Consider the following 12,296-nt stretch of genomic DNA (forward strand, 5'->3'; position numbering starts at 1 on the left):
TCGAAACTGACACACATCGATAAACAGAAAACGAAATAAGGATACGAGACTATAACAAAACGTATGAGGAAAGGAAAATGGATAGATTAAATGTGGAAAAGAGAGACAAACCAAAGAAAAACGCAAGACTGAAAAGAGTAACGTGAGAAAGTAGACAGTAAGAAGAAAAGAAATGTTGAAATAGAATAAGAAAATTGATTCACTGATGAAAGAAGAGACAAAAGGAAAAGAAATACTAATGAGAAGATGAACGTGAAACTGGAGAGAATAACGAAGGAAAGTAAGAAGAAACAAAGAGGTGAGTGATGAAAGAAAACAAGGAAATTGAGCCACTAATGAAAGGAGAGAGAGAGAGAGAGGGAGAGAGGGAGAGAGAGAGAGAACAAAAAAAGTGATGAGTATAAAGGAAAAAAAAATAGTGGAGTTTTGTTACTTAGTGCTTTTACTTTAATTACTTATTGGCATTGCTTCATTGTTGCTTGTGAGAAAGGAATGAGTGTTGACAGAGCTGCCTGTGTCTTGTGGGAATGAAGGCAGGAACATAGCTGAGGGTGTGTGTGTGTGTGTGTGTGATGCAATAGATGTAGTAATAGTAGTGATAGTAGCATCATTGGAGGAATATAATTGAACTATCAGCATATAATCTAACCAGTCCTTTCACAGTCTATCTATTACCCACGTGCTTATCTGTCGAAGCAAGAAAAACTCATTATTCAGGTTAACATAGCCGGGAGAACCAAGAGCCTTTACACGTGGAAATGCACTGTTCTCCTGTCTCACCACGGTATCGTATGATGTTATGCTGTACTGCGTTGATATATTTTTCTATCTATTTATCTTACAGTGTCAATGAATCTATTTTCTATCTCGAAAGTTGTCATTTTTACGTATCTGTATATCATTTAGGTTCTTCTTCATTGCGTCCATATCCAGTGTTTTTTTTTTTTATCTGTTTATCTATTTATCTGTGTGTCTTTCTGATTGCCTATCTATCTATCTGTCTATTTTCAAACTCTTTCACATGTTGACAATACGAGTGATATGGGCGTAGTCTAGAAAGAAACTACTTTTACTTCCAAAAAAAAAAAAAGATATATCAACAGCTTCTCTCTTTGTCACTCCCTCTTTCATTATGTCAACTATCCTCTACCTCATGTATTCTCTCTCTCTCTCTCTCTCTCTCTCTCTCTCTCTCTCTCTCTCTCTCTCTCTCTCTCTCTCTCTCTCTCTCTCTCTCTCTCTCTCTCTCTCTCTCTCTCTCTCTCTCTCTCTCACCTCTCCTTGCTTACCATTATGCCGGCAGTGGTGGTGACGGTGACGCTGAGCTGTGTGACGGCAGCAAAACTAACGTTGAACTTTTATAGACATACCCACTGCCCCCTCCCAAATCACCATCCCCTCCCCCCCCTCCCCGATGAAAGCCCTGGTGTCACGCACGTAAGGAAATGTGTGATATTTGTTCATAAAAAAATTCGGTTCAGTTCAGGTAAAAGTAAATGATTAATAAAAGAAAATGTAAAAAAATGTCGTGCTGAAATATATTGCAGTTTGGGTGGAGAAAAGAATGTGTGTGTGTGTGTGTGTGTGTGTGTGTGTGTGTGTGTGTGTGTGTGTGTGTGTGTGTGTGTGTGTGTGTGTGTAAGTGGAATGTTGGTATAGAAAATTATTACAATGACAGTAAATAAGTATTTTTACTACTACTACTACTACTACTACTACTACTACTACTACTACTACTACTACTACTACCACTATCACCACCAGTAACAATAACAGCACACACACACACACACACACACACACACACACACACACACACACACACACACACACACACACACACACACACACACACACACACACACACACACACACACACACACACACACACACACACACACACACACACTGTCACACCTTTGTCACACCTGCGCGGCAATGTGGGTCACCTGCGTGCGTGACATCTGGCGTGGGGGAGGTGAGGCTGGGGGAGGGACGTGGGGAACAGGAGAGGGAAGGAGAAGAAGGCTCGGGAAAGTGGAGATATCTTAAGAGCGCAAGGGGAAACGAGATTGAAGGACAGGTGAGAAGGAGAGAGGAGAGAAGGGGAAAGTGAGGGGAAGGTGATATAGTTTACAAAGGAGGAGGAAGAAACAAAGGGAAAAAGTAAAAGGAAAGGGAGGGTAAAAAGGAAGGAGATAAGAAATGATGGGAGTGGAAGATAAGAGAAGAATCTAAATGGGGAGTAAGAGGAATTGAAAGGGAAAACAGGAAGATAGGACGGAAGAAAGTAAGAAATTATCTATACGTAAAATAGAATAGAGAGAGAGAGAGAGAGAAAGAACGGGAAAGAAAGAAGGAAACAAAAAAATATGGAAGAAAAGAAGAGAAATTAAAGAATAAAGATAAAAACAAAAAGAAAAAGACAGTAGAAAGAAAATGGAGAAAAGCAGAAAGAAATAATTGACTAGTAAATATTTAGATATCAAAACAACGAGGTCATATAGCGCCGGTAAGGGGAAGGCATTAGGGGAACAAGAAGAAGAAGAAGAAGAAGAAGAAGAAGAAGAAGAAGAAGAAGAAGAAGAAAAAGAAAAAAAAAAGAAAAAGAAGAAGAAGAAGAAGAAGAAGAAGAAGAAGCATAAGAAGGTTAAGGGGAAGGGGAAGGGGAAAGGAGGAAGGGGGAAATGTCCGTGACGGGTTATGGTGTCACATTTGAGGGAGCTAGAGGGGAGTCACGCGCCCCCTCCCCCCATTTCCTTCACCCACACTCCCTTGTTTCTGCCTCCTTGACGCAATTTGGTGGGTGTGGTCCAAGAGAGAGAGAGAGAGAGAGAGAGAGAGAGAGAGAGAGAGGTAATATGACACATTTGAGAAAGTATTGGAAAAACAATATTCTCATTTCGTGTGAAGAATTTTCGGATTCAAATAAAAGTTAAATGGAAGAAAGAAAAGACATTTTAAACTAAAGACGAAAAAAAAGTGAAGTAAGAAAAATATGATAACGATCAGCGTGAATGTTTAGATGATGTGCAGGAAATGAGAAAAGCAAAAGAAAAAAGATCGAATTATAGGGAAGAATCTTTTTTATTTTCATTTTTGTGTTTTTTAGATTAACAGACAGACAGACACACACACACACACACACACACACACACACACACACACACACACACACACACACACACACACACACACACACACACACACACACACACACACACACACACACACACACACACACACACACACACACACACGTACACACACACACACACACACACACACACACACACACACACACACACACACACACACACACACACACACACACACACACACACACACACACACACACACACACACACACACACACACACACACACACACACACACACACACACACACACACACACACTTCACATTCTTCTAATTAATTGAGAAAATAATATAAGGAGAATGATAGTGATGATAATGATAATAATAATAATAATAATAATAATAATAATAATAATAATAATAATGAAAGCAGTCAATATCACTTTCCTTTTTACATCTCGTTTCTTCTGCTACTTTCGCTCAGATGAAAAAAAAAAGATAATAAAAACCTCAACTCAGTAATAATTGCGATAAGGAAGCGAAAGGAAACAAGTTGAATCAGAAGAGATAAATGACAAATGAACAGCGATAAGTGAAGTCTGGAAAGTGTATTTGTAATTGATCACGTGTTTGGTAGTTAGATAATTGATGGGTTCACGGTACGCAGTTTGGGGTGAAGGGCTGGTGGTGATCGGGGAAGGAAGGGACTGGGCGTGGCGGGGGCTGATTGGGAATTGTCGATTGTGGATTGGAGGGAAGGTTTGGTTCATTTTGGGTTTCCTCTCTTGATTGTTCCATTACGTTGTTGCTTTGAATTCTTCTGTCTTGTGTGTGTGTGTGTGTTTTAATTCTGTATATTTATTTATGTGCTTTATTTGTATTTACATATATATTTATTATTATTATTATTTTTATTATTATTATTGATTTTTTCCTTATTTATTTATGTGTGTGTGTGTGTGTGTGTGTGTGTGTGTGTGTGTGTGTGTGTGTGTGTGTGTGTTGAGGCTTCATATAGAAAAACGTAGGTTGTTTATGGTATCTGTAATTGTTTGGCTGTTTGTTTTGATTGTTTTGTTCGCTTCATGTTGTTGTTGTTATTGTTGTTGTTGTTTCTCATTATCATCATTATTTTCTACATAATAAATTTTTGTCTTCTTTTTCTTCTTCCTCTTCATTTTTTTTTTTTTTCTTCTTCTTCTTCTTCTTCTTCTTCTTCTTCTTCTTCTTCTTCCTACCATTGTTGTTTCTCCTGTTACTTAGACAAATAGACAAACAAACAGACATACATACAGACAGACAGGTGTGTGATCGCAGCAGTTTACCAGTCACTCACCTGTATAGAAATAAACACGATTTTTCCTCCCACCCCGGCAGTGTGAAGGCTGCCTAAAAAAAGAATCAAACCTGCTCCCGCCACTCACCTTGCACCTGTAACCTTTTGCTCATTAAACGTAGCAGTGTGGGAATGTTTTGTTTTCCATGTTAAGAGAGAGAGAGAGAGAGAGAGAGAGAGAGAGAGAGAGAGAGAGAGAGAGAGAGAGAGAGACATTTGAGTGTGAATGTACGAGTATCCTGCAATTTTATGTCATTTGTCCACTTTTTGTTGCAGTGAATTTCCATAAAAGGAAAAAAAAGAAAAGGAGAAGAAAAGGACAGCTCGTAGTGTAAATACATTTAGATTTAAACACAACAAACCCCTCTACGTCTACACACACACACACACACACACACACACACACACACACACACACACACACACACACACACACACACACACACACACACACACACACACACACACACACACACACACACACACACACACACACACACACACACACACACACACACACACACACACACACACACACACATCCTGTTTATCTCATTGCTACTCGCTAATTGCCTTTCAATAGTATGTGGCATATGATCAGCTATGAGTCAATTAGCTACCACTTAGTACATTCACCCGCACCCCCTCTTCTCTCTACCAAATCTCAGCTCGTAGTGAAGGTCGGGTTGTGAGGGGTGTGATGAACGGGGTGTGGCTGTGGCTGTGACTGTCTATGGCCTCGGGCGCTGCATGTTAGTATATAAGCCAGGCTAGGATGAGCTGTAGTCACTCGCATCCCAGCCGCTCCCTCTGCTTACTCCTCGATTCACTCACTCATTCGCGAACTCACAGCAATGGTAAGACAGTCTCAGTTTGATATTTGGTCGGCTAGGTTGATTTGTACTTGAGATCGTGTGGTGAAAGTAACACAGCTGATGCTATAATCAAATGAAGTTAAATAAGTAAGAAGTGAAAGGCAGATAGATAATTGGTTCAAGAGTGCAAAAATACATCGCAAAAAAGTGCTAATGTAAATGGATATATTAAATAATACACTTTGAACTGAGTGAACATATATTCTTATTTGTGATTGATATATGAGGGGATGGACAAAACACCTGCAGTTTCTTACTCTACCTGTTTCATTACCATTGCTAACAAACAAGCCTTCTTTCTCTTTCTCCATCCTTATATGTCACTCATCAGAGACACACAAACACATACACCTGCACACTGTCTTACCTGTCATCTCTCTCATCTTACCTGTCACGAATTAAACACACACACACACACACACACACACACACACACACACACACACACACACACACACACACACACACACACACACACACACACACACACACACACACACACACACACACACACACACACACACACACACACACACACACACACACACACACACACACACACACACACACACACACACACACACACACACACACTCTCACTCTCTCTCTCTCTCTCTCTCTCTCTCTCTCTCTCTCTCTCTCTCTCTCTCTCACACACACTAATTAAAGACGCACACCTGTTTTTTATGTCATTTCCCTCACCTTTCTTGCCACTAATTAAACACACCTGTGCCTTACTTTGCTTGGCGTCAACAGAGGTGCCTGCTTGTGGTGGTCTGCCTGGCTGTCATGGCTGCCGTGGCTCAGGCTAGTCTCGGCTATGGCGGACATGGCGGCTATGGAGGTAGACACGGCGGCTATGGTGGTTATGGCGGCAGCTATGGTGGTTATGGCGGCGGCTATGGCGGACATGGCGGCTATGGTGTAGGAGGTGTCGGTCATCAGAGTTTCAACCTGTATAGTGGTGGATATGGTGGCGGCTATGGCGGTGGCTATGGCGGCGGTTACGGAGGTGGTTATGGTGGATATGGTGGTTATGGTGGTTACCGTGGTGGACGTGGTGGTGGCTATGGGTATGGCAAGTAAAGCACCATACAACACCCACACCATGTCACTACACTGCCTACACACCATCACTACGTGAGAGAGACACCCATTGCTGTGTTTAACATGTAATGAATGGAATAAATTAATACAATCTTTATATTTCTTGTGTTTGTTTACTTGTTGTGCGAGGGATGAGTACAGTGGAGGGAGAAGGAGTGAGGGAGAGGCTTTAGGGAGTATGAGGAATAGTGGATATAGGAAAAATGAATGAGGTCAGCCAGAATTATACCTACAGAAAGAATGAGTGGATAAGGAAGTGGGTGATAAAGATGAGGAAATAAGGTGATGAAATATAACAAACTTCATAAAGGAATGGATGATAGGATGAAGGAAGGGAAAGGTAAAAAAAATGAGATGATGAATGAGGAGGAGTACGTAGGAGTAGTAGTTGAAGGAAGGCATGTATCCTCCCTTCAGTTCGAGTTAGTAAATGACCACCTGACAACACCTGAGAACGGCAAACTACAACCTGGATGTCCCAGTGGCCCTGTGTCCCGTAGCCTGATTTACTACAGACTCAAACATCAATGGAGGCAAACACAAAGACCACACAGGTACAGCAGACGTCCGGCCATTACCTTGACTGTGATAAACTGGAAAGGAAAGAGCAGTTTAGCGGCGTAGTGGTGTATTGCAACCTCACCTTCCCTCGGGCGTCAGTGAAGGGTGGTCTGACTTAAGCTTTATTTACTTGAGGATGGTCAGTGTCTCACCTGGCCTGGGTAGTTTCGTGCACAGGGATCAATTCGTGGTCGTGAGAGCGCGAAATTGATCCTGACCCATTGCAGTTACTTGGTGAGATTGGTGGTGCGTACTCTTCAACACACTTAAGGATTGGCCACGAGCTGATATGTCTGCCTTAACCTCTTCAGTACCATGACGCTTTTTTCATATTCATTCAGGTTACTATTTGGCGATTTTATACAGCTTCAAAAACTCATGTGGGGAATAAAATACTGAAGACTTTGGCCATTGATCTTCTGACTTTCATAGACCCTTCCTAATCTAAATCAGATTGTCAAATCATACCCAAAACTCATGGTAAAAAATGTGCTCCAGTACTGAAGGGGTTGATGATTCCTGTGCAGTCGGTAGGTATTAAGCTCCAGCCTTTCGTTAGTATCCTAGGCCAGTTACCTCCACGCCCCGCACCACAGTACTATTCTTGTCCAGCTGTGTGTGTTTGTTCTTATAATTGTTACGTTTTACCTTCGTCGTTCCTCTTCACTTGTAAGTATGTGAATATAACCTACCAGTGGCTTACTTTTACTTTTATTTCTGCTCCTCGTATTAGTTTGTTGAGTATCTGTAGTGTGTGTGTGTGTTTGGTCTTGTTAACTCGGCTTTGTGAGGGTGTGGTGGTGTGTGGAAAACAAGTATGCAGAAATGACGAAGATGAATATTAATGCCTTTACTTTTATCTTATATTGTTCTTTGATTCTCTCTCTCTCTCTCTCTCTCTCTCTCTCTCTCTCTCTCTCTCTCTCTCTCTCTCTCTCTCTCTCTCTCTCTCTCTCTCTCTCTCTCTCTCTCTCTCTCTCTCTCTCTCTCTTACTCTCTCTCTCTCTCTCTCTCTACTACTCTACTACTACTACTACTACTACTACTACTACTACTACTACTACGACGACTACGACGACGACGACGACGACGACGACGACGACGACGACGACGACGACGACGACGACGACGACGACGACGACGACTGACTACTACTACTACTACTACTACTACTACTACTACTACTACTACTACTACTTCTGCTGCTGCTGCTGCTGCTGCTGCTGCTGCTACTACTGCTGCTTCTGCTGCTGCTGCTGCTGCTGCTGCTGCTGCTGCTGCTGCTGCTGCTGCTGCTACTGCTGCTACTGCTACTGCTACTACTACTACTACTACTGCTACTGCTACTACTACTACAACTATTACTACTACTACTAATAATAATAATGATAATTATAATAGTACTACTACTACTACTACTACTACTACTACTACTACTACTACTACTACTACTACTATTACATTAGAGTTTCCGGTTCTGCTACACTCGTACTTAACCTAACTTAACAAAATTGGCCTTGTTTAGTTGTACAATTATATGAAACGCGTCCTTGAGAGGGGCGGCATTGGACTGACAGACAAGCAGACAAACCGAGTAAATACTGAAAACTAACAAATGAATAAATAAAACAAGAAAATAACGAATGAGTGTTATTTGTATAGTTTAATTAATTCTTTGCTGGATTTTTTTCTCCATAACCACTTGTAGCTTTTTTAATGATATTGTTTTTGTGCTACAGTCTCTTAACACATTTTCACATTGAGATTTGTGTACGATTGGACAACTTTATTTACATTAGAAAGGGTCTCTGGAGGTAAGACGATTAATGGCCACAGTCTTCGAACACTTTTTAATCCCGACATGAGTTTCTGAAGCTGTTTAAAATCACCAAATAGTAACCAGAATGGGTATAGAAACACGTCATGATACTGAAGGGGTTAAATGGTTCTATAGCGTAGGAAAGAAAATCATGATGTCTTTTTCTCCTTTTGTGTCTCTCCATGTTATCATTTGTTTTACAGTTCCATCGCTATTAACAGGAAAAATGGCTGTGATATTGAAATCATTAATAGATGAGGTAATTAAGTGAATAAATTTACAAAGAAACTGCTAAATGAATTAATGAAAATAAATACATGAAAGAGATTGTAATAGAAAATAAGAATGTTTATTTTATATTTTTGTATAGTGAAAGGGTTAAGTGAAAGGGTTAATAGATAAGTTACAAGTCAGATAGTTGAGTGAATAGATAAGGAAATGAGTAAGTCAATGAATACACACATGAAATAAATCATAATAGAAAATAAGAATGTTTACTTTTTATTCATGTATACGTAGTTATCACAAAAAAAAAAAAAAAAAAATAGAATAGTGAAATATGAAAAAATGATTCATACATTATATAGCTACCACATAAATAAAATAAATAAATAGTAAATGTTTCTTTATTCTTAAATAGTTGGAATTTGGCAATGATAGTAAAGTATGTGTTTTTCATATATTTTGTTTTTGTTTTTTTGACCTTCATTTTTTTGTAAGTAATTTTTAGCAATCAGTTAATAAAGATAAAAACTGCTAATGATAGGAACCGATTATTCGAATTGTTTGTTTGTTTATTATTATTTCATTATCTTATCATTCTTCACTCTTACTCCTTCCTTCTTTCGTTATAATGTTTTCATATTCATTTTCTCATTATTTGTAATTCTCTCTTTGGTTTCATTATTGAGTGTCTAATCTTATTCTTCGTCATTTCGAGTCCTTCATTATCTGTCCCTGGGAGATAAATTATTTTCGCCTTATTGATAAACGTGTTCATTATTCGTCCTACATTTTCATTTTCTAGCGCGAAATGGGAATTAAAGGTAATTTTAGTTTTAGTTTCTCTTTCAACCCCTTTCAGGAAAATAAAAAGGGAGGGAAAGATTAATTAATTTATTTGCTAACACTTCAGACAGTCAGTTAGTTGGTTGGTCAATCAGTATCTTAGTTAGCAAATAATATAACACTAGTGCAGTCAATCAATCAATCAATCACTCAGCAGTCAATCAACCAGTCAATCACCCAGTCAGTTAGCTAGCTACTTATTCGGTCAGTCAGTCAGTCAGTCAGTCAGTAGTCACCTAGGTTAATAAACACGTAATCATGACCGGATGCCACAATATATCAGGATGGCATTATCTTGTGTCCTTCAGTACAATAATTTCCCTTTCCTCTTCCTTCGTTACGTTTGGTTTACTTCGTTCTTTTATTTTTTTTTTTTTGTGTTTTACTGTTATTTATTGCTACTTAGTGTCTATTCCTCTGTCTCTCACTGCTTCGTCTCACTCACTCTTCTTGCAATTGTCTTTTTTTATTTATATAATTTGTTTTTAGTTTTCTTTTATATAGTACACTCTCTTGTCCTCTTCTCTCTTTCCTTCATCCTTCAGTTTAACTTTATATAACATTTCGATTCTGTTTAACGTAACCTAATCTGACTTAACCTATCTATCCTAAATCAAAATTAATCCTATATGCTTTTACCTAACCTAATCTCTCATATCCTAACATCACACACACACACACACACACACACTCTCTCTCTCTCTCTCTCTCTCTCTCTCTCTCTCTCTCTCTCTCTCTCTCTCTCTCTCTCTCTCTCTCTCTCTCTCTCTCTCTCTCTCTCTCTCTCTCTCTCTCTCTCTCTCTCTCTCTCTCTCTCCATCCCTAGACCACACCTTTTCACGCTCAGGTAAAGATGAGACCAGGTGCAGCGTAACTCATTAGTTCATTGTCCCTCACCTGAGTAGCGCACCTGGGCGAGAGATTGAGTTAAGTTTACCTGTGAGTGATGAGTGGTGTTGGATATCACTCACTCATGTCACCACCACTGTCACCACCACTGTCACACCATGCACCACCACCACGCCCTTCGCTACGTGCAGGTCGCAAGCTGTATTTGTGATCATTGTTTGGTTTCTTTTATTGGCTTTTTCTTTTACGCACGTTCTGTTGTTTCTGTGACGAATGAATATGGAAAAGTGGTTTTTGTTTTAGTTTTTATATTGGTTTCTTTTTTCTTGGGAGGGCGTGGCGGATGCCATGGGTGGGTCTGAGGCGTGGTGGATATATAAAAGGTGGAGTGTTTGCTGGCAGCCACACTCGCTCCTGTCGATCTGCCAGAGCCTCATCAATCATGGTGAGCTGCCGCCCCCCGCACTGCTCACACCGGGCATGCAGTGATCAGTGTCGCACCTCTGACTTGTGTTAGATTGTAGTGATTGTGCTGTACAGTTATCTCAGGTACACCACCACCACCACACCACCACACACCAGTAACCAGACGACATCACAGCAACAGGTCACGTGGCACGCAACCTCCACTTAGCTATGGTGCCACTATTGCTCTCACCTCCGCTTCACGGGTGTTGCATTATTGCCTCACGAGAGATCAATCTTCCAGTCTATAGGGAAGCCAATGGAATTTTTATTTGCTATCGTTGCTTCCACGGTGACCGATTTTAAAACCAAAGAAAGCTTGACAACTCAATTTGGGAATGGGAGATAGTTTGCTTTGCATTAGAGTGTCAGACCCTCGTGCACGGGGCGTGGCAGGGCCTGGCCCTCCTGTTTGGCCTCCACGTGTGCTCTTTTCCCTCTGCAGAAGTTCCTGCTCGCCCTCCTGGTGGTGGCCTCCGCGGCGGCTGTGGCGCTGGCCGGCTATGGTGGCTATGGCGGTTATGGCGGCTATGGAGGAGGTCATGGCGGTGGCTACGGTGGCGGCTACGGTGGCGGCTATGGATATGGCGGAGGCCGCGGCGGTGGCTACGGGCATGGTGGCTACGGCGTGGGCGGCGTCTCCAACAATGTCTACAACCTGTACCGCGGCTACGGTGGCTACGGATATGGTGGCGGCCATGGCGGTGGTTATGGCGGTGGTTATGGTGGAGGCTATGGCGGCGGCTACGGCGGCGGCTATGGTGGAGGCTATGGTGGCGGCTATGGCGGTGGATATGGATACGGGAAGTAAGCGGAGAGGACGAGGAGAGAACCTCGACTGAGGAGCAACGAGAACCGAGCCAGTGTGTTGTACAGAGACACTCACCGAATAAACGAGAAACAACATCTAGTGCTTCTATTTCCCTTCTTCCCTCCCTCAACACATTGTTCATACAGGGCAGCTCTTGTTTGTCCTGTGTGGAGCGTCTTCCACCGTCTCTTTCTTTGCAACTCATGGTGTGAAGATGTAGCAGGTGTGAAGACTCAGACAAAATGAATCCATGAGCAAGCTTGATAGAATCAGAGGAAGAAATGAAACAATAAAAACAATGATTAC

At 41.2% G+C, this 12,296-nt stretch overlaps 2 protein-coding genes across 2 annotated transcripts in view; one reads left to right on the forward strand and one right to left on the reverse strand.

Moving 5' to 3' along the window:
* LOC123509449 (glycine-rich cell wall structural protein-like) overlaps window positions 1-6,444 on the reverse strand; it is a 12,325-nt gene extending 5,881 nt beyond the window's left edge. The window contains exons 1-3 of the mRNA XM_045263738.1: window positions 6,038-6,444; window positions 1,918-1,984; window positions 1,290-1,325 (exon numbers count right to left, since the gene is read on the reverse strand). Of these exons, the coding sequence (XP_045119673.1) occupies window positions 1,290-1,325; window positions 1,918-1,984; window positions 6,038-6,444 (510 nt within the window). The remainder of the gene's footprint in view (window positions 1-1,289; window positions 1,326-1,917; window positions 1,985-6,037) is intronic.
* Window positions 6,445-6,774: 330 nt separating this feature from the next.
* LOC123509450 (ctenidin-3-like) lies at window positions 6,775-12,085 on the forward strand. Its single transcript, XM_045263739.1, has 3 exons — window positions 6,775-6,971; window positions 11,048-11,159; window positions 11,625-12,085. Exons 1-3 carry the CDS (start codon window positions 6,775-6,777, stop codon window positions 11,988-11,990), a joined length of 675 nt encoding a protein of 224 aa, XP_045119674.1. The 3' UTR covers window positions 11,991-12,085.
* The last annotated feature ends 211 nt before the right edge of the window (window positions 12,086-12,296 follow it).

This window comes from Portunus trituberculatus, chromosome 27 (genome assembly GCF_017591435.1).
Source record: "Portunus trituberculatus isolate SZX2019 chromosome 27, ASM1759143v1, whole genome shotgun sequence".
NCBI lineage: Eukaryota > Metazoa > Arthropoda > Malacostraca > Decapoda > Portunidae > Portunus > Portunus trituberculatus.

Bases quoted from the DNA above. Each gene is read 5' to 3' on its own strand.
- LOC123509450 (XM_045263739.1), top strand. From the start codon at position 6,775: ATGAATGAGGAGGAGTACGTAGGAGTAGTAGTTGAAGGAAGGCATGTA. The intron at 6,972-11,047 runs GTACAGCAGACG...TTTTCTTGGGAG, and splicing joins CAAACACAAAGACCACACAG to GGCGTGGCGGATGCCATGGG. The intron at 11,160-11,624 runs GTGAGCTGCCGC...TTCCCTCTGCAG, and splicing joins CCAGAGCCTCATCAATCATG to AAGTTCCTGCTCGCCCTCCT.